Source organism: Mus caroli, chromosome 7 (genome assembly GCF_900094665.2).
Source record: "Mus caroli chromosome 7, CAROLI_EIJ_v1.1, whole genome shotgun sequence".
Taxonomy (NCBI): Eukaryota; Metazoa; Chordata; class Mammalia; order Rodentia; family Muridae; genus Mus; species Mus caroli.
This window is the reverse complement of record NC_034576.1, coordinates 134,831,662-134,858,949: the sequence shown is the minus strand read 5'-3', so window position 1 is coordinate 134,858,949 and position 27,288 is coordinate 134,831,662. Positions and strand designations below refer to the sequence as shown.

Here is a 27,288-nt window from a genome sequence, read left to right as displayed (position 1 = left end):
AGCCCCCATGCCACTGTCCTATGGCTACAGCCCCCATGCCACTGTCCTATGGCTAGAGCCCCTATGCCACTGTTCTATGGCTACAGCCCCATGCCACTGTCCTACGGCTACAGCCCCCATGCCATGCAGCCCAGAAGAAGCTCTTGTTTGCATGTGACTCTTTCCTAGTTTCTGCAAGTGGGGGCGGGGGGACTTCCCCACAATACACAGCAGGATGGTGTCACGAGGCCTGATTGCCAGCCTGACAGAAGCCCCTTTAAAAGTCTAACTATGAGAAAGAACAGCACACACGGTTTGTTTCCATTTATAGAAAGTCCTGGGACAGGCAAAACTCTCTCTGCTATTAGCTATCAGGAAGAAGTATCTGAGGGGTGGAGGGTAGAAGATGCTGGAAGGGCCAGTGGGTTCATTAACTTACAGAGTTGTGTGCATCTGGGCTCTGTGTGCTTTTGCTACATGTCATAAATAATAAGTTGTATTATTTTAAGTATGAGAAGAGCCCTGCCTACAGCAAACAAAATGCTTCTGACACCCGTCCTCTGACCTAAACCCCCAGCCCAGGGGCCACGAACAGCTGGGTGTATACTGGGAGCACTTTTTCATTATCAAGCTGACTGATACTGCAACTGAGGGGCACCCACATCAGGTGTTGGGCTTTCAGGGCTGCCAGACACAGGCCACACCACAGAGGGTTAATTCTAGGATTGGCTGCATCTCCAATCAGGGCTGGCACATGGCACATGTACACAGAACTGTCCTCAGATGAAGGCTCATAGTGAGAGCAGTCTCCCCACCACCCTTGACTTCCAAGAAGTGAAGGATTTCCACTCCCTCCTCGAAACCACAGATGGAAGAGCCAGCTCTGCACTGTACGGGGGTTGGAGGCCTCTCTGGCATACAGGGTAGGGAGAGGTATGCTCAGTTCCCAGGCCAGACAAAGTACCTAAACTCCCCTTCACTCTGTTAGCTCAAAACTTCCTGGGCACACACAGCCGCTGGCAGCCCCCAGGGTCACTCCCCCACCACTAGTACACCTGCCAGGATACATTCACGCCCCCAGAAATTTGGTGATGCGCAAATACCATACGATTTTTAAGTACAAAACTGTATTTTATAAACAATAGCATTTTATGTCTTTCTGTTATTCCTGCTTCTTAAATAGGTAGAACAAAATGCTAACTGGGTTCCCTCAGCGAGATGGGGTTGTGAATTATTTCCTCTGTGCTTTTCTGTATTTTCTAAAGAGCAGGCCTTTCTTGTAGAATTAGAAGAATTAGAAGAAGAAGAAGAAGAAGAAGAAGAAGAAGAAGAAGAAGAAGAAGAAGAAGAAGAAGAAGAAGAAGAAGAAGAAGAGGAGGAGAAAAAAAAAAACCTCTGCAGCATCTATTAAATGTGAAAACAGGAAGAAGGAATGGAATCTTGAGGGCAGGAAATGGCTTTTCTGTCTGGCTGCTGGCTTGGGTCTAGGCAGGCCCCACAGAACCCTCCACCTGACAAGACATGGGGGACGGATGGAGCACAGCCTGTCGTCATCGTGGCAGAGGGCCTGGTTACTCAGCTCTCCCTTCTCAAGTAGGGTACTGAACCCAGGAAGGGCTCCCTGCTCCCAGTCGTCCCCATTCTCAGCCCTGGTAAGGCTTCAGACCTTCTCGCCCCTGGAGTCACAGGAATGTCAACCCTGGGTCAGCTAGAAGCACACAGCCTATAGGAAGGCAGGTCCTCCAGTGAGGAGGCTCTGCCTCTCTGGGTATGTGACCTATCCCCAGTGCATATGGCCTTGACCCCTGGGTTGCAGAGTACTGGATGGGATGGGGGAAATTCTCTCTCCTCTTCACCTCTCAGACAAGGACCTGTATCTGGGCATTATATCCTAAGATGACTGGGTGGCAGTGAGGGTACCCTAGGTAGACCCTGAACACAGAGTGGCTCCATCACGGCTGCCGTAAGAACTACAGGATAAGAGGGACAGAAAGATCCGTGTGCTGAGGTCCACATATACATGGACAGCAGCTGTAAGGGCAGGTAGAAGGAAGTCAAGGGAGGTCAGGGTGCAGATGTGGGACTGAAAGGTTCAGGGCAGAGCAGGCAGGACAGCAAGAGCCCCAGACTCGTGCTTAGGAGTTTCCTTGAGCTGCAATGACTACAGATACTTTTTCCTTCTGGTTTCAAAAGTAATGAAAACATCTCCATGAGTTCCTGGATTATGGCAGGCCCAGCCTGCGTAGCCCCAGGCCCCAGCAGAAAACCCATAGGAACGGCCAAGGTGAATGGGAAGCATGGCTACCGAGCTGAGCACACTGCCAGGGTACACAGTGCCTGGGACAGAGCTGCTCCAGAGCTGCCTGCTGCAGCAACTTCCCTCAGAACATGGGGAGAGCAACCCAAGAGAGGTCCAGAGATGAGGGGGTTCAACTTCAGTAAGCACCTCAGTAAGTTGGCTTGATTACCTGGACCTGGAGGGATGGGGGAGGGATGGCATCTTGCCAGGGCATAGCCGAGCTTTGGAGCAGTGCAAGTTTGCTGCAGGCCCTGAGCTGGGCATTGAGTTAGAGGAGGTACCTGTGACACCCGGAGCCTTGCTCTGGCAATAGCTATCTGTTACCTCCCAACTGCACGAGTTTGCTTCAGGCTGGGCATGCCTGCCACCTACTCTCTGGGCCTTGATTCATGGTACCACTGGAAGCTGTTTCTGGTCAAAAGGACCCCACCACTGGGGCAGTGAGTGGTCTGATGTCCAACATCTCCGTGGAGTACCTCATAGCATCATGTGCCCTGGACTGTTCTCGGCAGCTGGAAAGCGATGGAAAGAAGGGGAAAGTGGGGTCTTAACTCTCACGGGGACTCCAGGGTCTATGGGGTTGTTACTGTTCCTGAATCTGAATTATTTAAACCCAGAGGCCACTGAGTTTAAATAATTCACTCTATTTACCTTCTAGGGTTGTTACAGGAAGCAGCTAGGAGGCTCCTCTCCTGGCTTACCAGGAGCCTTGCATTCTTTGTAAAGAGCTGGCTGATTGTTTTCATCATGAAGCCTGGGAATCTGAACCACCTGGCAGTCTCCAGCACAGCCAGGACAACATTCCAGGGGCCAGCCTGAAGCCTTGGCTTACCCATCTCCTGTCCACAGTCCACTGGGCTTGCAGGGTGCTTCCTCAGTCAGGGCTGCAGGAGCTGAGATACCAGCTGGGGCACACACACACACACCCTAGGCTCCTCCATCTGGCTGCAGCAGCCCTGTCTGAGTTCCCCTCGAAGTTTATTTTAAACTATTTCACGTGGAAAAACTCAGCTTCCTCTTCACTAGTAGGCTCCAAGAAGGCTAACCCCTTCCTCTCCAGTCTGTCCCGCCCCACCCCTGAAAAAACTACTAAGGACAGCAAAAATTCTACACACTACCGGAAACGCTACTGCCCATGAGCATCTCTGTCCTCGGGAGCCAAGACTCCTGGTACACTCCAGAATAAAGGTACCCAGCTGTGAGGTAGTAGAGGCTCACAGAAAGATGTGATTAAGACTGAGGCCAGAGCAGCCTACTGTTCAGACTCCCCGAGCTGAGCCTCCCTCTTTAATGGGTCAGAGGTCAGCGCTCACCGATCTCGCTCTGATTCTAAGGCAGGATAACCACCTTCCCAGGTCCAGAAGAGTCAAAGGAGCTGCTTAGGACACAGCATGGGGAGAGGCTTGTGGGTTTTACCGTGGCCCTCAGGTTCTGAGGGAGCTGGGCAGGACTGGAACTTGGCATTCACAGCCTGGAAAAACCTGAAACGGCCCGTCTTGGTTCTGTAATCTGAACCCTTCGGGGCTGCCATGCAGTGGCACACCGAGTCCAAGCCCACTGCCAACAAGCCCATCTCTTCAGTGACATCAGACGCCTCGAGGGTGGGGACCCACTGCAGCCCCACAGCGCCCTGCAGGCTGATGGTACCCCAGCTGCCCGACACTTCTGTCAAGCACTGCCCCATTCCTGCCTAGGCTCTCTGTATAATTTAGACACAGGAGACTGAAGAGAAAAGAAAAAAAAAAAAACCCAACCAAACAGATAAAATGAAAAGAGATAGAAGTCAGGAAATCTCACTGCCTTCCTAAAGCCTTTACCAGCAGGCCAACCCAGGCAAGTCTGCCCACCTGGACAGACGGACACTCAGGGAGAGGCTGGAATGGGGCATCTGGGACGCTTCTGTAGCTCTGTCTGATGACCACAGCTCATGGAGTAGTGGGTGGGGAGAGACAGTGGGGGTAGGAGGAGTAAGGGGAAAGGTAAGGAAGGTTGCAGCCAGGTGGCGTGGAGAGGGCTTCACACCTTGCACGAACGCACATGGGCGCAGAGATAAGCATGCCGTCTAAGTCTTGTGGCACACAGGTACATTAGTCCTCCTCTAGTAACTGGTGTGTGGGGGGGGGCTGAGAACAGAGACATCAGTGGGCACTCTCACCTTAGGCACTTAGAAGATGACTGAACAAGGGCGGAGCCTGGGCATGAAGGAGCCTGGAGGACTTCATGGCTCTCTCCAGAGTTCTGGGAGTCACTAGAGAGACCTGAGCAGGATCTGTCTCTGGAATAGAACGGCGTATAAAGATATCTCTTTGGAAAATTCCAAGATTGTGTTGAAGCAAGAAGATTGGGGAGATCCTTTGTTCTTTTTGTGTATGCACATGGGTGTGTTCGTCGGTGGGAGTGGGAGTGTGCCTGTGTATGAGTCAGGGGACAACCTCAGGTGTTAAGGCAGGGTCTCTGGTTTGCTGCCACAGACACCAGGCTAGCTGGCCTGTAAACTTCCCATGATTCTCCCATGTCTGCCTATCGCGCCGTAGGAGCACCGGGCTTGCAGATGTTCACTGAGACTAAGGATGTGAACTCAGGTCCTCATGTTTGAAAGGCAAGTGCTTTACTCACCAAGCCATTTCCCTAGCTCCTGGAGCAAAGCATGTCTGGAGTATAGACAGGCCTGGGGTGGAAGCTAGTGTTGCCACATGGTGTGGAAAGTCACCATGCCTCTCTATTCCCCACCCAGAGCCAGTGGCGCCCCTGCTGGTGGAAGGATACTGAGATTCTATGATAAAGGAAGCAAGCCATAAAGAATCTAGGCAAAGCCCAGAATGGGGGTGGGGACACACGGAGACAGGGGTGGAAGAGCACAACATGACAAAGGGCTCAAAGAAAGAATGAGAAGGGGACAGCAGGGGACTTAGTGGGCAAGGACTATGGTGTCACAGGGACCCCAAGCCCAGAACGCAAACAGTTCTCTGGGTTCTCCCCCTGTGAAGGTCCCAGCTGGAGAAGAACACAAAAGAAGCCTCCATGGGTCACAGAAGCTGCTGTGGTTCCTTAGACCGCAGCCTGCCCTGAGTCTAGCAAGGTGGTCAGACCACAGAGTGACAAAGACGCACAGCAACAGGGGAGCAGGAAGGGTAAGCATACATGGGAGCGAGCTGGCATGGATGTGAATATGTGAGTGTAAGGGGCGGGGGGGATGGGGAGGCTGGCTGTGAGTGCTTTTGAGGGTGCACTGGGGCCTGATGTGCTTGCTGAGTGTGGTCTGTGTGTTCAAGTCCTGAACTTCCGGAAGGGCTGACTCTCCCAGAACCTGGTGACAAAGCGCCCTCTTGTGGCCAGAGCAGGAGGTGGTACATGTAAGAAGAAAAGGAAAGATTGTTTGGGGTCTGAATGAGGCCCAGGTGGATGTTGGGGCTCAGGAAGGATGGGACAGAAAGGACAATGAAGGGAGGGGAGGGGAGACTAGATTAGAGAAGGCCAATGTATCTTGGATGCTGAACTCCACCTGGTGCCCTCGGTGTCTTCTCTGAGCTCCACCCTCCCCAATACTTAAAGTACCCTGTCCAGACAAAGAAGCAAGGGGAGTGGGCTTCAACTGGCTGCATGGATACAGAAAGGAGCTCGGCCTTTTGGCTGACATGTGGAACCTGGGTATGAGCAAGGGGTGAAATAAGGTCGCCTCTCCCTCCACCGTGCACCAGAGAGTGCTGTAAAGACAGTCTGCGTGACAGCCCCATCCTTACCTGTCACAGCCACCACCCCCTGCTTCCTGGAGCAGCCCTGTCTGAAGTGTGCAGTGCTTTCTGGATGTGTCTGGGGGCCGTAGGGAGGCTTGGGACAAGATAAAAGCATGGGACTATAGAAGCTGCCACTAAGTCCGCTTACTGGGCCATCCAGGCTGTGTTGGGGCAGGCGGAGTCGTGTTTCCAGTCACTCCCACGAGGGCTGTTCTGGTTGGGCATGCACCGGCAGGCGTTAGTTTTGGTGAGATGGCTTCCCTTTTTAAGGAGTCCCAAACTCACAAATCATGGACAAGCCGAGTGCACCCTGAAAGATCATTTGCTCTTACAACAGTGTCCTGGCACAGGAGTCCCCTGAAGGCGTGGTGTGCAGTGAAAGTCACTTATTGCTGGCACTTGGTTCCTCTCCTTTCTACTCGGCACAGCCACCACCTGGGCTCTGTGTTCTTGACCACTGACCACTGCTTGAGCAATGACAATCTAGGACTTAAAGGTGATGGTCATAGAGCATGTGGAGCGTGAGTGTAGGACAGCCCCACACTGATGGCCCTGCTCTATTTGGGCCTCCGTTTCTGCATCTGCAGCCAGGAGGTGGCACGATGGTAGTGGGAGCTCTAGGATCCTCCATTTCCCCTTTATCAACAGGAAATAGGACTAGCCTCTAGTGTCGGAGGTCCTAGGGGCCAGAGTACAGAGAGAGTCTGATACTGCCAGGCCAGAGGTTAGCCCAGTGTCAGCCTAATGCTGACACCTTGGGCCTTTTACTCAGGTTTCTGGCACTCAGCCTTCTTTGCTCTTCCGAGTGAGACAGTCACCAGCCTCTGGGATTCACTCTGGGTAGGGAGTTCACACCACTCCAGGCAACTGAGTCTATTTTGGGAGAGCTCTGATAGACCTTCCTGGATACAGTTTCCTTGAGAATTCTGTGAGGACCCTTCCAGAGCTCCGCATGAGCACAGCAGGAGCTTAAGGCCATACAGAGTTCCTGTTTGCCTCTGAGAAAAGCATGGCCTAGAAACCAGACCCTGCCTGCGTCATCCACAGGCACCATGAGGAGACCTCCCTGGTGTAAGGGTGAGGCCAAATGACCCACTTCAGGATTTGCTCTGGGTCAGAGGCCCCCACAGCCAGGCCTTTTTTGTAAAGCTACCTCACTGACAGCTGGTCCTCTGACCTGATAGATAAATATGGAAGGGACAAGATGAGAGAAAGGGACCTGGGCCTGTCTGAATTCAGAGGCTGTTCACAGGCACACAGAGAGCACACCGCAGGGGAGCAGAGTTGCCAAATTGGGGGGGTTGGGGGGAGGGCGCTATGATCCCTCTTTGGCAGGATGCCAACGTGGCTGCTAGGATGGCGACCTCCTCTTAGGGCTAAGAAACATCAGTGTGTAGTCAGGCCACCTGAGGGTGCATCTATGACTTAAGGGTGTCCCCTGTAGTGAGAAGGGACAGTGTAGGGACAAGCACACACCTCCAGTCACAGAAGTTTAGGGTTAGGGTTAGGATTAGACTACAATTTACCAGGTAGTCCACTAATAGTGTAACGTACAGAATGTCAGGGTTAGCGGTCAGGGTCAGGGCTAAGGTTTGATTTCCTAGTGGGTCTCTCACAGCAAGTCTAATGAAGTATCAACATTTCAAACTGTCTTCACTGTAGAGAATCAGAGCTGGGCTTGCTTTCCCTACTTGGTCTCTGAAAACAGTGTTTCTTGCATGTTCGCATTGGGACAAGTCACTTCTCCAGGTGTCATGGCTGTCACACCTGGCAGTGTCTCTAGGGCTTTAAGAGCTAGATCCCTTGTCACGTCAATGCTCAGGTCCAACAGCACAAACTGAGCCTCTTACGCCAGAGCGGCCTCACTGTGGGTGACCCATTTGCTCCTTTGCAGATATTAAGGTTCTTACTCTGCCACCGGCCAGGCAAAGGATGACCTGCTTCCTTCCAAACAAGTCCCGTCCCGTGGAACGGGGACAGTTTCTGGAAGCCTAGTGGTAGTTCTCCACGGCAGTACTGTCACCACCCCTCCACACCAGCGGGGGACCCGGCACTAGACAACACTTCATAGTAACAGAAAGATGCCAGAAAACAGTCAAGACAAAAGTGCACTGCACATTATAATCCCATTTTTGTAATAAAGGAAAAATCTAAACCTGTGTGCTTGTGGGTACCAAGGAGGTGATCTCCCTCTGGACAGAATTCTCCCTCCAGTGCAAGCTCCATCAGTGGACATCACTTCCTGCTTGTTGATTTATTGGTTGAATAAATATTCCTACACTCTATAGCTGGGCAGAAGAGAGGTAGGTGGGCCTTGGTTCCTGGGCTTGGGGTCTGGGGCAGAGACCATGAGGAGAGGAGAAAAGAAGATGCCATGGGGTAGCTGGGTTATGAAGCATGGCCATGAGGGCAGACCAATTGGAATAGGAGCAGCCCAGGTGGAACACAGCAAGTTATATCTCGGGGTAATTGGCAGGGGAGTAGACAAAATAGCATAGATGGTTGATACCTGCCCAGCTCTCAGGCTGTTAAGGCTTATTTTACATATACACACACACACACACACACACAATATAAATATAAAAGTTTTGTGTTTTTTGTTTGAGGACTATATGATCAAGGGTGGAGTAGAAACCCCCAAATAACTATCTCCACAACAGGTACCTCATGAAAAGGGCTTGGGGAGTGGGCTCTTTGTTCCAACCAAACGTTAGGATTCACAATTCCTCCTCCTTTGAAAATGCAGGAAGACACACCCAGAGCCATCTTGGAATCAGACACTGAACACACTGACATGACACCCCAGCCTTCAGAGATATGAGAGACTCTACTTCTTGTCTTCACAATAAGGTACTGTGTTACACCAGTGTGAGCAGACCAGGAAGGGTCAAGCAGGCCACTTGGAAAGAATGCTTTTGTAGCTTATGAGCAGGGCTTCCGCAGGCCAGACATAACCAGTGGAGCCTTGAGATCCTCCTCTGAGAGGCTGGGGAAGAAAGGAAGTGTGTAGTTCATGTGCATTGGGGCTTCTAAGGCATGTCCAACCTGGGAGAGTGGCTGAGATTCCCTCCCTCGTGCCGAGCTCACAGACGGCCTCAGCTCAGGCTTCCCTCAGGTTTCTCATCCGGGATGAGTCTCAGAGTGAAAGGCAGGCCAATGGTGGATTCTAGCCCTGCCTAAGATAATCATTCAGATGTGTGTGACTGACATACCATCCCTTAAACCCAGATAACCAAGTCTCTCTAGCATTGACAAAACAGTGGCCACAATGAAACCCAGTAAAACAAGCAAGGCAGGAGCTGGTGATGTGGTTCAGTCAGCAGGGTGCATGCTTAGAATGCACAGAGACCTGGGTTCGATCTGCAGCACAGCATAAATCAGGTGTGGTGACACACTCCTATCATCCAACACTTGGGAGGCAGAGGCAGAAGACTCAGAAGTTCTAGATCAATTTTGGCCACAGAGCAAGTTTGAGACAAGCCTGGGCTACATGCACGCCCATCTCAAAATATAAAATAGGGGTTGGGGAGAGGAAAGGGGAGTAACTGGGTAATTATATTTTTAATTATAATAAAAATTATTAAGCAATAAATATATACAAATAAATAAGCAAGACACTGCTGAAACATAAGACACCCTCAATGGCAAAGCAAACGGCAGGCATCACAGGGCAGCCCCAACTGCTCAGTTCCTAGCAACTGTTCATGAACGTCAGACCTCGCGTATCCTTGAGAACTGTCTGTGTCTCTGGGCTCTGTGCTTCTCACAGGTCGGGGAAGGTGGAACAAAAGAAGGAAAGACGTCAGACAGGGTGAGGCCAGTTGTAACCTCAATGACTGCAGAGGTTCTGAGCCCACTGCCCAAAGGAACGTGGGCAAACTCAACCTGATTCCCCGGCCACAGCCCTAGGCTAGCAGAAGCTATGCATCTTTACCCTCCACACAGACTCACATCTGCTTCCAAGTCCAGGCTCTGCACCCAGGGCCGCTCTGCCTCACCCCCTTCACAGTTAAGGACAGTGGTTTCCTGCAAAGGCCAGCCACAGACAAAGCTGTGGATGTCCACACACTGTTTGTTTAGCAAGAAAAACCTCTTTGTTTGGAAACAAAGCAAGAAGGCAGTTGCCCTGGGAGGGTACCCAGAAAGGCAGGTATAAATGAAGCAGCCATGAGCACTGACCTGAACTTCCCGGTCCGCACCTGCAGAGCTCTCATTCCACACTGCTGGGCACCGCCAACGTCACCCACGATGTCATCGCCAATCATGATGGCCTGTCAGTAGTGAAATATGCTCAGAGGTTATGACAGGAGAGTTTTATTCCTGGGTTTTCATCTTTCTTTTCTTTTCTTTTTTTTTTCCTTGACATAATAAACTGCTTGATCTGATGTTTAAAGCCATGATCGTCAGAACTAAACAAGATAATATTGTCACTATATTGATTTAAAGTCAACCCACCTTGAATATATCGCCTGCTGCCCACCCATACCCACGCCCCCCACCCCCAGTATATAGTTATGCAACGTGAAATCAATCCACAGCCGTCAGTGATTTGGTGACCTGAGGCCATGAGGAGCACCTGGCGCCACAGAGCAGCTGCACTTTGTGACCAGGTGACTGCGCTGTGAAAACTAAATCAGTGTCTGGCAAGTCTTTACAGTCCCCGGGTCAAAAGGTTTGCTTTAATTGTGAAGAGAGACTTATAAAAAACAAAATCAATCTCTCTCTCTCTCTCTCTCTCTCTCTCTCTCNCNCNCACACACACACACACACACACACACACACACACACACACACACACCTTGCCTACTTGATAGGGTTTCAGCCTATCAAGTGACAAGCCCGGTGACAAGCCCAACTTCCTGCCTTCAGTGTTCTCACAGTATAGGTGTAGGGAGGATGTCATGGGCTGAGTTGTGTCCTCCGAAGTCAGCAAAGCCCCACCCCTGGTGTGAGTACTTAGATGTGACTGGGGTCCTTACTGGAGGAGAAAGAGACCCCACCACTGTCTCCGTACAAGCACAGCAAAGGCCACATGAGGACACAGCAAAAAAGGCAGCCATCATGGTTTGGATATGGTTTGGGGTGTCCCTTGAAGGTTTGTGTGCTGCATGCAGGCTTGGTCTCCAGTGTGACGGTGTCACTGGAGACACCTGTAACGGATACAACTGGAAACTGTTACACTGAGCAAAACAAGCCAGACTTAGAAAGGCAAACATAGCATGTTTCCTCTCATAAGCAGAATCTGAAGTTGAAGTTATGTGTGTGCGGACGCACACTCGAGTGCACTCATGCACTCATGCGTGTATCTGTGCACCCACTTAGATACATGTGCAATTATAGATCCTGAAACTAGAAAGACAATCCCGAGAAGAGAGGACTAGGTCAAGGTGGTGGGCAGTAGAAACAGCAATGGAAGACATGGGAAAGGAAAGCAGAGAGGAGGACTGCCTAGCAAGGTCAGCAGTTGGAGGCAAAGGGGCACCAGGGACCGGCACACTTGAAAATTCCTACCATAATTCTCTGATCTCTCTTCCTGTGTTTCCCGGCTATGTTACAACTACCAGTGCCAAACTGATTCCCATCAATATCCCCAGATAATCATACGGTATTCACTCTTAAAGATATTATGGGAAGTCAGTACACTCTGGCCTTCTACTTACAGTAACAAACCAAAGTATCTTTTAAAACACAATTTTTAAAGAGTCAATTTAAAGAAATCCTGAGCAAATAATAGTGCCAGTGGCAATTCCCATCTACAGGAAAACATGGAGTCTTTCTCTAGGACAGTGTTGGAAGGCACCACTAAGAGCTTGAGTGGAGTTGTTTGTTTTGTTCGTTTGGTTACTTTGCATCTATCATATGTACTTTCACACAGCTGTGTGAAGACCATCCAGCCATCTGGGAGGAGCCAGCCAGTGGCATCTAGCCACTGTCATGGGGCAGCATGGGGCATTCCACACATGAACAGGAGACTCCAAAGCTTTGGGATTTCCCAACAACTTGCACAGAGTGGCCTCAGGTACAGATGGCCACATCTCAGGTTAGACTTGCTTGCCCCCTTGCAGGCAGCTGTCCTAAAACTGTTGATTCAGCCCTTAAATACTCAAGGGTTCCAACTCAAGCATCCACCGTCATCCAGGTGCTGGGACCTTTGTATGACTGGGCTCCCTACAAATGGAATCCCAACTACTATGTCCTGCCTGGCACCTGCCATGGCTCGGGGAACAGTAAAATTGTGTCCATGTGGGCTGAGTCTGTAGCTCAGTCAGTAGAGTTCCTGACTAGTATACACAAGGCTGTGGGTTCGAGCCCCCAGCACTGCATACCTTAAGAAGGATGATGTGTGCCTGTAACCCCAGTTACAGTTAGGAGATAGAAGCAGGAAGACCAGAAGTTCAAGGTCATCTTTATCTACATAGTGAGTTCAAGGTCAGCCTGGATGCATAAAATACTGCCTCAAAACAACTCTTACACATGTGTATTCACACACATACAAAACTGGACAGTGGAAACTGCCTTCTTGGGACCTTTTTGGGCTGGCATTTGTTGATGTAGCCCAGGGAGATGGTATGTGAAAACAAAAACAAAACAAAACAAAACAAAACAAAACACCTAATCCCTCAGAGGAAGTGCTGTCACCCATGGAAGAGCATCTGCAGGATGGATGCTTGGGACAATGACATGATACCAGCCAACATGAGGCAGAGCAGCAGGAAGGAGAGGTGAGGGCGGCAGGAACTGGGGCTGGACATGGGCAGCCAGCAGGATGTGCAGTGAAGCCTGTCTGGGCCAGCTTGTGGGTTCCGCATACCAAAATGCTCTCGGGACCCTGGGGAATTTACAGATTTACCATCAGTGAAGGGCAATAATCACACCAAGAGGAGCAATTATTGCCAAATCATTTAGGATTTAAAAAATCATTGGCAAGAAGATGGAGGTCAAGAGGTGCCCCGTCGGGGGAAATAAAGAAAAAAAAAACACCTCTACCTGTCAGGCCTGGCTTTTATTCCTTTCTATGATGTGATAGCGGGGAGACAGACATTCACAACTCAACAGCTAGACTCCAAGAGAACCCAGAAATGCAGGGAGCTGCAGGGGGCTGTCGCCATCCAAGACAGATTCTGTGCTTCGGATCTATAAAGCAGACTCTAGCTGGGCCTTTCAGGTCGCTCGGCAAAGCATTTGTCTAGAGTGTATGAAGGCCTCCATTCAACACCCCCACCCCCCAAGGCATAAAACGGGCAGGGGAGTGCACGCCTGAGATCCTGGAATCCTGGTAGATGGAGCAGGAGGATCAGAAGTTCAAAGTCATCCCTGGCTATATAGTGAGGTAGACGCTAGTCTGGGCCAAAAACAGTAGATCCGCTCTCCGATCCTTCACCCGCTCAGGTGCTCAGAAGAGTGGAGCCTAACGGGTGACAGGGGCTGGAAACTTCTAGGGTCTAAGGGCTTCCCAAGAAAACCCACGTCTTGTGAGCTGTCAGCTCTCCCTGGATTCCGCAGAGCAAGGAGTAAGCTCCCATGGCTAGGAAGGACCCAATGGGGCAGGGGTGGGGGTGAGGTACACAACCCACAGGGAGAGTCCTCAAGAGATATTTACACCTCCAGCTTCCAGGTACCTCAGAAACCTGGAGGTGACACTTGCTAAGCCGTGCCCACCATGGCCTAACACATTTTTTATAAGGACTAACATGGCGAAAGCCAAGGATCACTGTTTTTGGTTTTTGGTTTTGTTTGTTTGGTTTTTTTTTTTAACATGTATGGGTGTTTTGACTGCATGAATGTCTGTGTGTCACTGTGCCTGGAGCCCATGGATGCCTGAAGAAGGTGCTGGATCCTCTGGAATGGGAGCCACCATATGGATGCTAGGAATGGAACCTGTGTCCTCCAGAAGAGCAGGCAATGCTCTTAACCACTAAGCCATCTCTCCAGCCCTGGATTCCTTTTTAAAGGAAAAATTGAGTCAGGGATGTAGCTTACTTAGGAAAGTGCTTGGCCAGCATACAGAAGCTCTGGGTACAGTCCCCAGCGCTAGGTAAACCAGACACAGTGACATACTCCTAAAATCCCAGTAATTGGTAGGTGGAAGCTGGGTATGATGGCACACACCTTCAACCCCAGTACTTTCGAGGCAGAGGGAGATGGACCTCAAGGCCAGCCTGGTCTACACAGGGAATTACAGGCTACCGAGGGCTACAGAGTGAGACCATGCTTCAAAAACAACACAACACAAAACAAAACACCAAGTGTGTTGATAAAAATGTGGAGAGATGGGCAACCTAACACAACCCTTCCGAACTAGGATAAGTGTTATATGTTACAACCTTACTTATAGTGTCTGGAAAATAACAACAAAGATACAAAAATATGCACTACAAAGCTGTATACCAGGGTTATATACAAGAAGAAATGATGCAACCCAAAATCCAATAACAGGGGAATGATAATATATATGCATGCATATATGTATATACAGAAATACAGAGATATAAGTATACACGTACATATGGTGAGATACTACACAGTCACAACAATTACTATACAAAACTGCTTAAATAAGCACTAAGGGAAGTTTTCTCAAAAGATTATTAGGGGGAAATCAAGTTTCAAAAAACAGATAGAGGATTATTCATGTATGTGGGAAAAGATCAGAAAGCTCAAATTGCATTATTCTAGGATAGTGGAATGGTGGACTTTATTTCTTGGTACTTCTCTGAAATTTTTGATCTCCTTTGATAAACAGGAGGTTTTTTTTTTTTTAATGTGTATGTGTTCCTGTGTGAGTCTATGTGCATTATGTACGTACGTGCAGGAGCCAAAGGAGGCCCAAGGAACATTGGCTCTGCTAGAACTGGAGTTACAGGAGGCTGGGAGCCAACATGTGGGGGTGGAACCAAACCTGGGTCCTCTGTAGGAGCAGCCAGTGCTTTTAACCACGAGGCCATTTCTCCAGCCCCTGAACTTATGTTTTGGTGAGAAGAAAATAAACTCTACTAGAAAAAGCTCTAGGGGACAAAACCCTCCTAAGAGCCATAGGTCAGAAGGCGTTGGAAGCAGCTTGACTCCTCACAGAGTGTCTCAGCCGGGACTTCTAACCCTCCCACTCTGTGGTGCTGGGGAATCCATGTTGGGCCAAAGCATTCAAGTCCTGCTGGGCTAGATCCATTCCTGGCTTCTGCTCTCCTGGATTTCTAAACACACACACCCCTCATCCCCATAGAAAACAGCCAGGAATAGGGCTCAGCGACCACAGCAGTGAGGCTTCACTGGAAAGGCTGCAGGGGAAAAGTTGCAACCCTCAAATTGTGGTCACTCCCACCAGAAGCACAGAATGCCCCAACTCTTATGGGACTGACCTTCGAAACAGGAGTAAATGCAGGACACAGGCTCCGTCTTACAGCAGTTTGCTATAGACAGCTACAAGCCTGTCCCTCAATTGCTCTTTTTTTAAAAATGCTAATTTATTTATTATTTTATGGTAGGCAGTGGGCATGAACATGTCACTGTGTGTATATGGGGATCAAAGGGCAACTTGCATGAATGAGCTATCTCTTTCCATCATGTGGGTTCCAGGGATCAAACTCAGATTGTCAGTGCTTTGAGTAAAGGCGTTTATGGAACAAGCGCTTTTATGACAGAGTCCATCACCAGCCGTCAATTACTTTCCCGTGTGTGTGTGTGTGTGTGTGTGTGTGTGTGTGTGTGTGTGTAACTCGAGGAGTCAGTTCTCTACTTCCTCCTTCATGTGGGTTCTGGGGATCAAAGTTAGGTCCCAATGTTTGCCCGTTACAGTGGTTCTCCGAAGGGCAGTACCTAGAGACTTCACACCTTGGGAACAGGGGTGGTGCCACCACACCCAGCAGGTGGAGGCCAGGGAGGTTGCAATACCTTCCCAATGTGCAGGAAGCGTCCACCACAGCCTTGGGAATTCCTAGAAGTCATGGGTAAGGTGTGCTGCTGCTCTTCTCCAGATTTCTGGACCCCAGAGAGAGCCTGTTACTTCTAAGCGGGTTGAGTTTCCAATTATCTGGGGTCAGCCCAGCCCTCTGCTGTTTCTAGGCTGTTTGGGAAAGATATGTTGGAAATTGGATTGGGGACTGCCGCCACTGGAACTCAGGCTCAAAACACCTCTGCAGAGCCATTACCAAGGGAATGGCAGTAAAGACTTTATTGATTAGGGAAGCTCAGAACAGTCAAGGTGTGCCACAACCTGGCACCTGAGCAGCCTGCCACCCTTCAAGGGACATTTTCATTAAAAAACAGCAACGATAATACAGAGCCAGGGGTTCTTACTTGTGCATGCACGTAGTCAGGAGAAACTTGTCTTATAATGTGTACACATCCAGGTACTCAAATAACTCTAGCAAGCATTTCAGCAACACAGCAGGCTGGAGCCAGGACAGAACGGCACAGGACAGTACACACAGGTACTGTTTAAATTCAGATTGCATTAGCTCGCCAAGGGCTAGGCACAAAGCCCAGGTGTGCACCACATCACACAGACGGCGGTGGGAGGACATGTTCCCTCCTTCCACCCCATGAGGCCTGTCATCAGGCTTGGCTCGAGGTGACTTATTGCACCAGCCTAAGCTCTAGAACACTTTTATCACCCACGGGAGACCAGGTAGTCGTAAGGTGACATTCGTGATGGTTCATCCCTTCTGTTTAGGATTTCCCTGTATGAAGGGGATACTCACTGCTGACCCATTCATGGGGGACAGGCAGGCATCTGAGTGCAGTTCAACCTTTTCGGTACTGTGAATACAGCTGCCACGAACATCTCTAAATGGTTTTAGGAGACTGTGTCTGTGGTGGTGAGACTCAAACCTACGGCTTCGTTCTTGCCATCTTCAGACCCTATGAGGTAGTGATGGTGGCTGTCATCTGAATCCCCGTCCCTGTTATCTCGCATTCGTGTAGCTAATGGGCTACACGCAGGAGCACAATTGCTAAGGCGCACAGTAGACTCATTTAACACTGAAGCTCCACCAAAGGCTCCCTCCCAGCAAGCAGTGCTGCTAACTCACGGTCCTACCAGCAGAACACGAGGGTCGCAGCTTCTCCACATGAACACTTGCGATCCTCTGCTACTTCTCTCCTTCAGCATCCATATTAGATGATGCTTTCTGACTTGTGATACTAATGAGCCAGGAGACTGGCCATCTTTCTATGAACTTTTTAAGTCATTGCCTGGGGCTATACTGCTTTGTGGCTGTGCTAAAATGCCACGTTTAAAAAGAAATATTGTAATATGAAAGGATACAATAGGTCTGAGATTATTTAAAAAATAATGACAGTAAAGCCAGGCCAGGGTGGAACAGCTTTTAATTCCAGTCCTTGGGAGGCAGAGGCCAGTCTGATCTATAGAGTGAGTTCCAAGATAGCCAAGGCTACACAGAGAAACCCTATCTAAACAAACAACCCACAAAAAAACAAGAGAGTAAAAAAATCTGTTCTGGGGCTTACTTGGAAAGGAGCCTGCTATACAAGCATGAGGATCTGAGTTCTGATCCCCAGACCCATGGGAAGGTGGGCACAGTACTACACATCCATGATGCCAGGGTTCCTATGTTGAGATGGGAGGGAGAGATAGGAGAATCCCTGGAAGCTCAATGGTTAGCCACCCTGGCATCTGCAGCAGCGAATAAGCTCTCAAAGAGAGAGCAAGGCAAGCACTAATAACCAAGGCTGTCTTCCGCCCTCCACATGCACACTGTGGCACATGTGTGCCTGTGACTTATATACATGTACATGCATGTACATGTACACGCACACAGAAAGCAAGAAAGGAAAGCATTAGTATTTTAAAAGAAAAAAAAAAACAATTTAAAGAGAGGACTATTTTAAGAGAGCCCAGGTGTTGGGCTGCATGGTAAGAACTGTCTCCTTCCTCACGGTGAGAAACGAGGGCCAGCAGGATGGTTCCGTGGGTGTTAGCACTTGCTGCTGATCCTGTCAACCTGAGTTTGGTTCCTGGAACCCACACAATCTCATACCCCAAATAAGTAAGTAAATAAGTAAATGTCGTTCTAAACATGTAAAGAAGAAAGAAAATTTTGCTGTGCCTACCTGGTGGGCTTCCACCCCTATGGCTTGTAGAGCAGACTTGAAGAACTCAGGGGAGGGTTTCCCCACCACTTCAGCCTTGATACCACAGGCATACTGGCAAAGAGAGGACACAGTATGAGTTTCAGATCAGGAACACGAGAGTAGACACATGTGGAAAGACTGACCGCCTCATGATGATCAGGATGCCATGGGACTCAAACCCTCTCACAGGCAAGCAGCTCACAACCCCACCACAGGCTGCTGCCCAGAATGCTTAGGACACCTACCTCCAGCTCTGCCGCCTACTTCAAGACTGCCCACAGCAAGTGGCATACCTTACCTAGCAGAGACACAAGTCTCCCAAGGGACAGGAGACCAAGGCTCTCATTTGCCTGTTCAGCTACAAAACCATCTCTTGCCTCTCCCTGCTACCCACCTCCAAGTAGATCAAAGGCCCTCCTAAGGGTGTCTAGGATTCAATCCACCCACCTGCTCACCCTTCTCGCCTGGGTGCAGGTGGACAGGGGCTGCTACTATTGTAGAGCTGGGACATGGTCTAGCAGGAATCTGGGCAGGGGTAACTGACAGGCCAGTCACAGTGGACTCTGGAGGTTCTCTGGACACAGAAGGCTTTATAACCTGGAAAGTCATCTCAGGAGAGGAGTTGGGAAGGACACACAGCCTGAGGGGTTACGGGGCTGGGAAGGAAGCAGGTGATCTGCAGAGACACTAAAGCCATGAGTCAGAGTGGTGAAGAGGATGCTGGGAAAGAGCACCCAGAGGTTGGCTGGGGGTCAGAGGGATGATACACACATACATAATGACTGTGTGATGATCAAGATAATGGACCCCTAACTGCTGCCTGAGGAGAGACCTCCATTACTTCCACAGAGGAGACAGGGGTGTGGTTCAAGCCCCACACAGGACGTTCCACTCAGAAACATGAAAGGCTACTTGTCTATAAAGTACACCATCTTCTCCAGAAAGCCAGGGCATGGGGCAGAACCAGGGCAGGTACCTCGAGCGCCTTCATGTAACCTCCAACGTCCAGCATCAGGCCAGAGGTCTCCTTGTAATAGCGTCTGCAAGAGAGCAGAAGGGAAGGGGGTTCACAGAGAGCCACAGGTGCAGGCCAGTGCCGATGCCATGCTGAGAGTAACCGACGGAGGCCACATGGCAGAAGCAGAGGGCCAGTGGCAGTGGGGCATCATGGGTAATTCAGCCACTAGCCCCCTGCTGCTGGCCTTGTAGGGACCCCTACCACAATGATTAACCAGAAACCCAAGGGGGACAGATGGATCCTGTTACTAACACAGAGGAAGACAAGTGACCCGTGTTCCGGGAAGGGACGGCAGCCCCCCAGAGCATATGCTGACTCCCTAATTGCTAATAATTAACCCCTAACTGCTGCCTGAGGAGAGCGCTCCATTAGTTCCACAGCAGCCTTCGACATCCCTGTTAGCTGGGGTCAGGCAAGGTGCCAGGTTTCACGGCACCAGCTGCTTCCTTGAGACAAGAACGTCTTCCCAACCTCCCAGAGACAGAGCAGGCTCAGCTCCTCGGAGGGTTCCTCGGTTTAGCCCCAGTGCTTAGGCCCATAGCCCATCCACATCAGACCACCAAGGCCTCCCTCAGGGTACATAAGAGTCCTGGCTGCAAAGTCATCCATTTCTGGGGCTCTCTGAGCAAAGCCACGTGACCAAGGAGGCAAGAAGGTGGCTTAGCCATCACCCTCTAGAGATGAGGTTCACTGTAAACCCAGAAATGGCACAGGAATCCAAGTTCTGAGTTAGTAGGGGAGTCCGACCCTCCACGTCAGTCTTCCCTTCCTTCTCCGTCCAGGGGACATTGACTCAGCATGCGGATCTGAGGATCCGAGAACAGGGGGATGTAGGCTGTCTTCAATACTGAAATTCCTTCTCTGATTTCTAAAAGTGACTTTGCTCTATGTAAGCCTTGAGACCTCAGCTTCCTCGCCTGTGACCTGGTCAAAGCAATCAAACCACCCATATCTAGGGCAAAGTAACACACTACATAAACAACATCATTCCTTACACAATGCCCAGAACAAACACCAAAAGACTGGAGACTACTACTATAAATAGCTGCCCGCGGAGCTAACACAGAGGCCCTGAGATAGGAGCTCAGTGGTAAAATAACACAAGCCCCAGGCCTGGTGGGGTCACTCCTGTAATCCAGCACTCAGGAGGCTGAGGCAGGAAGATTGTGAACTCTAGGTCAGCTGAGGATACATAGCAGATCCGATCTCATGAATGTCTTTTCTTTTTCACCTTTCCATGTGCATGTGCTGGAACACGGTCCAGGAATGGAGTCCTGTGAGAATTCTAAGTGCTTGTGAGAAAATGCCAAGAAAACAAGACAAGACTCTATGACCTCAATTTCTTCAAAACATGGAATTATTCTTGGAAAGTGTTTTGTGCTCCTCCCAGGTAGAGCCCCTAGGAGTGAGGTTACTTCCGATACTCATGCTTGCTTGCTGTTGTTACTCAATTAGATATTGAAGCTATACTTGATAAGCCTCTATGGAGAATGCATTTTTGCCACATGTAGCTTGTTCTCATGATTGTACGCAGCTTTCAAACTCATGAAAACGTTACTCATGTGATTTCTCTTAACCCTCAGAGTATAAATTGTCGGATGCTCTGAATAACGTAGGCAATTGCATGTGGCTTTAGTCTGACTCGTTCCCCATCCTCTAGTCCCACAGTCTCTAGAGCAGTGACATGTATGTGTGGTGCATGTGCACATACATGCAGAAGCCTGAGGCTAAGTGTCAAGCTCCCTGAGCCACTCTTGCACTGTAATTTTGGGGGGAAGTAGTGTCTCAGTCAAATTCAGGGTTTGCTCATAGCACTAGTCTTGCAAGCCAGCCTTCTCTTAGAATATCCCGTCTCTACCAGCCTGGAAGTACAGGCAGTCTGCTACACCAGCTGGCATTTATGTGGGTTCAGGGTATCCAAACTCCAACCCTCTTGCTTGCATGCCAACAACTTTAACCACTAAGTCATCTCTGAAGCCCTGAAGAATTTTTCTTAAAAGGCTTCTTGGGGCTGACAGGGTGGCTCAGTGAGTAGAACACTTGCCAAGCAAGCATGAGGACCTTCAGTTCCCCAGAACCCACATGAAGCCAGGCCTGGTACCATGTGTCTGCAGTCCCAGCACTCCTGTGACAGATGGGAAGCAGAGACAGGCAAAGCCCCAGAAACCAGCCTGGCAAACAACAAAGGGACCCTGTCTCAAACATGGTAGAAGATAAAGAGTGACACCCGAGGTTGTCCTGTGACCTCTACATGCATACACCCTGGCATGAGCACACCTACACTTATAAACAAACATGCAGGTAGGCAGGCAGACACAGGAAGACAGACAGACAGACAGACACACACACACACACACACACACACACACCTGTAACCTCAAACATGCTTACCCTAACACGAGCATGCTTACACTTACTGACACACAGGCAGGCAGGCCCGCACGCACATACCCAGGCATTCATGCATGCGAACACACACAGCTTTTTCTTTTGTTACAATAAACTATAATGCCTATTTCCTTAGCCAGGTCCAGAGCTTCAAAGAACTGGAGAAGGATAAACAGTATTTGTCCAGCAGAGGGAGCCATTGGTGCTGGAGCTGCACTGTCTGGGTGGCAGGTGGCTTAGTCTCAGTCCAAGACTCTATGCAGGGCTCAGGGACCTGCACGACCTGGGACCTGGCACCTGGCATGCACCCTGCCTCCCAGCATAGAAGAGATGCAAACAGACTCACAGAGAAGCTGTGAGAGCAAAGATGGTGAGCTGCGCGGGTAAGTGACAGAGAGACAAGCTGTGTCCTGAGGGGAGGCGGCTCACTCGGAGCGAGGGGAAGGAATGCGAAGACCCAGGGAGCACTTTCGGATCACCAGAGCACCTGATGGTCACACTAGGCCACCTCCAAACCCACAGATGGGCCATCTTCCTTGGATACGGGCCCAGAGGCTTCAACTCTTGCTCAGAGGAAGTTCCCAGGAGAAGGAGAGGGCGGGCAGAGGTGGGTTGGGCAGAGGACAGAGCAGGGACAGACCTAACTCAGCTCAGAAAGGAAGGATATTCTAAGAGAAGCTAACAGAAACTTCTACAACACAACTGGAACAGGCACAGCTGTTTCTCAGCCGAGGATTCTGGGGGTTTCCAAGCTGCCCTGGGGACAGATGGATACAGGATACAGGAGACTGGGTGGATGGAAACAGGCCCCTCTCATTTAGAAATCGCACCCCCAAGGAGTCCTCGAACCACAGCTCTGCTGGCCCCAGATCTAGAAGTTTATTCGCAAGTAAAAAGGACTTCAGGTTATCTGGACTCACCAAAGCCTGGCCTTCTGAGCCACAGGAAATGGATTCTCAGGAATCAAAATGGAAACCTTGCCCCCCACCTCCTCTTCTCTCTCAACAAGCAGAGGCTTGTTTTTGAAACAGGCTCTTAACTATGTAGCCCGGCTAGCCTGGCATTCTTTATGTAGACCAGGCTGGCCTCCAACTCACAAGAGATCCTTCTGCCTCCACCCCCAAGTCCTGGAACTACAGGTGCACCACCACCTCCGTTTATATGGTGCTGAGAATGGAACCAAGGCCGAGAGTCCCACACATGCTACCAACAAGCTACTTCCCCACTCACCCCTGCCCATTCTCTTTCTTACTTTTTTAAACTGAATCTGGGCTGCTTTTTATAGAGCCCACAATTTCTCTATTTCCTATTCATTTAGGAAATCAAAAATCTACCTGAAGCCAACTGTTGGCCGTAAACACTTTAAGAGAAATAGTGAACAGGCATCTTAAATGTATGTCCCTTCACTAGTGACAGGATATAGTCTTCTTTTCTTTCTGGCACCGTGTGGCCCACTGCAGGAGGGCCTGGGGAGCCCTCCAGCTACTGAGGGCCACTGTGGCTACTGGAGACGCAGGCCACAGTGGAAGAGCAGTCAGCTCAGATTTTATGCTTCGTTTTCCTGCCGTTTCCGATTCCTCGGTGCAGCCTCCCTGCAAAATGACCACTTGACCTCTCCCAGAAGAGCCATTAACCTCCATAGCCTGCAGAGTAAACAGCTTAATTTCCTGATGGCGCGGCATGACAGGAGAAATTACAAAGCCAATTCCCTCTCTCCGTCCGCACAGATGCCAAATGTAAATCACTCCATTTCCAGGAGAGGGGCATCCTGCCTCCTCGCACCCTCGGGGAGGCCACTCCAGCCTTGACTCTAGTGACAGGAGCTCTTCCTGGGCCTCTGGGCTACCTGGAGAGGCTGCCACTCTCAGGAAGCTGTAGAGCCCTTTCCCTAGGGTTGAAACCCCCCACCTTTCACCCAAGTCAGAGTCTAGGGGGCTGGAGTCCCCACTCATACCAAATGAGTGTTACCCATGGCTGAGTGTGCCCAAATTCTCACCCAGCCAAGAGCAAGCGATTGCTATTTTCACCATCCTTTCCACCAATGCATTTATTCAGACACTACTTGTAATCTGGAATAGCCCCTAGCAACGATGAGGCTGCATTCAACAAAAATGAGCTGACATAAATGACCTATAATATTACATTTTCATTATGCACATTTTCTAGTGCAGGTTTGCTAACTCAAATATCCAAGGACAGGGTCCAGATCACTGAGTTAAGCAGTCCAAGCGTGCCTAGCTCAGTGGGCACGAGGGCCCAGTCACCAAAGCACAGGGTGGAAATACTTCCGGCAGGATACCCTGCTGCCTCCAAGCTGGGCAGGAACTCCAAAGCATCATACAACCCGAAACGTATGAGATTCTGAACCTGGGTTGCTGTTTCTGTTGACCGGGCTAGACATACACAACCTTCTGGAAATCATCTCCCAAGATGGATAACTGTGTCACAGAGATATCTGGTGGCTGTGTACAAAGTCACTCACAAGCTACTGTTTGCTGAACATAAGAAACAGGCCAAGAGGTCTGGGGAGATGGCTCAGTATGTAAACCCTTTGCTATACAAGGGTGAGGACTGGAGTTACAGGACCCCAGTTCATATAAATGCCTGAAGGACATAAGGACGTGTGTGTGTGTGTGTGTGTGCCCATGCATATGAAAACATATACATACGCACATGAAAATAGAAAGAAAAAAAAACCCTACAGCTTATAAAACAAGGTCAAGCCAACTCCCACATGAGTTTCCTTTTCTTGTTGCTGTGACCAAATACCTAACAATTTAAGAAGGGAAGGAAACACAGACTCAAGGTCTGAGGGTCACAGAATGCCGGGGTGGGGAAGCATGAAGCGGCCAGGTCAAACTGCATCACAGCGAGGAAGGAGAAACAGGTGAATGCTGGTACCAAGTCAGCATCCTTCTTCCCCCTTCCTCTTACTCCAGGACGCACGTACATGGGATGCTGCCCACATTTAGGGCAGGTCTTCCCTCTTCGATTAAACCTCTCAACAACACCCTCACAGATACATCCAGAAGTGTGCATCCTTCACAATTATCAAACCAGATGAATGTATGCATCTGTAAGCATCCATCTGAGGACATGCACTCAAATACTGGTGTCTGTGCTACGCAGTGAGGCTGCAAATACCTTTCTCTTCTTCTTAGGCTTTGAGATGTCTAAATTTCTTCAATGAGCATGTGGTAAGGAAAGGTGCTAGCAGGCCTTGGGCTATAGCTCAGTGGTCCAGCCTTACTTGGCATGGACAAGGCCTTGAGGGGGAAAATTGCTTTGTTAGCTACCATGGCACATGTCCATAACTCCCGAGGTCAGATTGAAGCAAGGGAATCAGAAGTCGAACCATACAGAACAGTAACTAGCTTCAGGCCAGTGTGGGAGTGCGCCAGACCCTGTGTCAGTTAGGAAATAGGGTTGGAAAGATAGCTCTGCAGTTCAGCAGACTTGTTCTTACAGAGGACCTGAGTTTAGTTCCGAAAATTCACATGGTAGCTCACAAAACTCCACTTCCAAGGAGTCTGACACTTTTCTGACCTCTGTGAGGAGTGGGCCTATATGTAGTGTACATACATACACGGAGGTAAAACTTTCATATACATAAAAGTTTTTAAAAAGTGGTGGCGGTGCACACCAGAACTCAGGAGGAGGCAGAGGCAGGCGGATCTCTGAGCTCAAGGTCAGCCTGGTCTGCACAGTGAGTTCCAGAACAACCAGGGCTACACAGAGAAACCCTGTTGTGAAACAAATAAAAACAAACAAAATTCCTTTAATTAAAAATGAATAAAGACATATTAAAAAATAAAATAATGTAAGGGAGAAAGAAGGATGTTAAGTCAGCAATGCTTTCTTTAAAAAAAAAAAAAAACGAAAACCAAAAACCAAAAAAACAAAACATGGTGCCAGAGTATGCATCCTGGCTGTCCTCCAGAGGCCCAAGAGCTTGGTCCGCAGCTGATGGCAATGTGGAGAGGTGGTACATCCTTAAGGAGGTGGGGTCTAGTAAAAAGAAGTTAGGTCTCTAAAGGGGGAGCCCACTGAGGGGATACTGGGACTCCTCCTCTTTCTCTCTCTGCTCACCAACCTCCATGGAGATGAGTCCAGCTCATGAAAGCCACCCTCACCACAGACCCAAAGCAAGGCGCCATGAAGCCTCTGAGATTGTGAGCCTCCCTCTCCTCTGTTTACCTCTGGTATCGCTGGAGTGACAAAGCTGACTGGTATGGTGTTCAGGTGTATACTAAAACCACAGCCAAAGCATGGGGACCAAATCCCAACTTTATAAAGAAGGCGTCCATCCCCCAGCCTCCATCCCCCAGCTCCCAGCCTAGAGCATCCTCCCAGACCAAAGTCCAACTATTTCTATATCAAGGATCCCTAGGAACCATTCCTGATCATCCTGTGCTACGTCCAGTGCTAGGGGGCCTTTGCTTCCTTTACCATAAACTTTGGACAGCTGACACCTGGCCTTTGAGGTTTCCTCAGGGCTGAAGCCCGCATCCCTCTCCTGGCCCAAGATCCATACAGAAACTTGGTCAGACAGCTCTGGAAAGATAATTAAAGGGGGAAAAAAAGGAAGAATGAGGAGAAAAGGCGAGGGAGGAAGGAGAGCCCCTGTGCTCACTCCCAAACCCTGTCTGAAGCTGTCTCTACTTGGTCCCAGCACAGAGAACACAAGGCACAGGGTAGAGCTGCCCGGCACACTCCCTCTACTGCCGACTCACCCTTTCCCCAGGGATATGAGCACGGGGTTTTCCAGCTCCATTAGCACTTGGAAGGCTCTGTTCATGTTCTGATAGGAAAAGGCCTCCCCAGCATCCGCAATCACCACACAGTTTGGGTTGGACATATCGATGTCATCAAATTCTGAGCGGACTCCTGGAAAGACAAGAGAGAAAGACAGAACCTCAAGCCCAGCATGAGGCCTACTCCCAGCTCCTTCCTCTGCCAGGTCTGCCTGGCAGAAAATGTATTTCAGAACAGCCTTGTGACAGTTTGAATGACAATGGTCCCCACAGGCTCATAGGCAGTGTCACTATTAGGAGGTGTGGCCTTGCTGGAGTAAGTGTGACCTTGTTGGAGAAAGGGTGTCACTTGGGATGGGCTATAAATACTCAAGTCAGGCCCAATGTCACTCTCTTCCTGCTGCCTGTAGATCCAGATGTAGCTCCCTCAGCTGTCTCTTCCAGCACCATGTCTGCCTCTGTGCCACCATGCTTCCCACCATGTCAATAAAGGACCAAACCTCTAAACTGTAAACCGGCCTCAATGAAATGTTTTCCTTTATAAGCAGTGGCACACGTCTTAAATCTCAGTGCTCAGAGGTAGAGGCAGGCAAATCTCAGAGAGTTCAAAGCCAGCCTGGTCTACAGAGTAAGTTCCAGGACAGTCAGGGTTATACAAAGAAACCCTGTCTCAAAAAGAAAGAAAGACAAAAGAAAGAATGAATAAATGAATGAAAGAAAGAAAGAAAGGAAGAAAGGAAGGAAGGAAGAAAGAAAGGCCATGGTCATAGTGTCTCTTTACAGCAACAGAAACCCTAGGACAGACCTGAAGCTGGGAAATATCCAGGCATAAATATACTGTGGTATGTTCCCTACATGGCTAAGAGCAAGAGCACAGTGGTACGTGTAACACTATGATGAGTCTCTAGGCTAGCAAGAGGAGCTTTACACAGACTTTCTGTGAAGGAGAGGATTACCTCAGCAGGGCTGGCTTGCTCGAATCCTGTACACTCCAGAGAAAGGCCTACCTTTAAGACAGCCCCCCCC

The 27,288-nt window shown here is 49.7% G+C and overlaps 1 protein-coding gene across 1 annotated transcript in view; it reads right to left on the bottom strand.

Moving 5' to 3' along the window:
• Window positions 1-27,288, bottom strand: part of Lhpp (phospholysine phosphohistidine inorganic pyrophosphate phosphatase) — a 96,728-nt gene that overhangs the window by 47,727 nt on the left and 21,713 nt on the right. The window contains exons 3-6 of the mRNA XM_021167621.1: window positions 26,242-26,395; window positions 19,079-19,142; window positions 18,082-18,174; window positions 10,192-10,283 (exon numbers count right to left, since the gene is read on the bottom strand). Of these exons, the coding sequence (XP_021023280.1) occupies window positions 10,192-10,283; window positions 18,082-18,174; window positions 19,079-19,142; window positions 26,242-26,395 (403 nt within the window). The remainder of the gene's footprint in view (window positions 1-10,191; window positions 10,284-18,081; window positions 18,175-19,078; window positions 19,143-26,241; window positions 26,396-27,288) is intronic.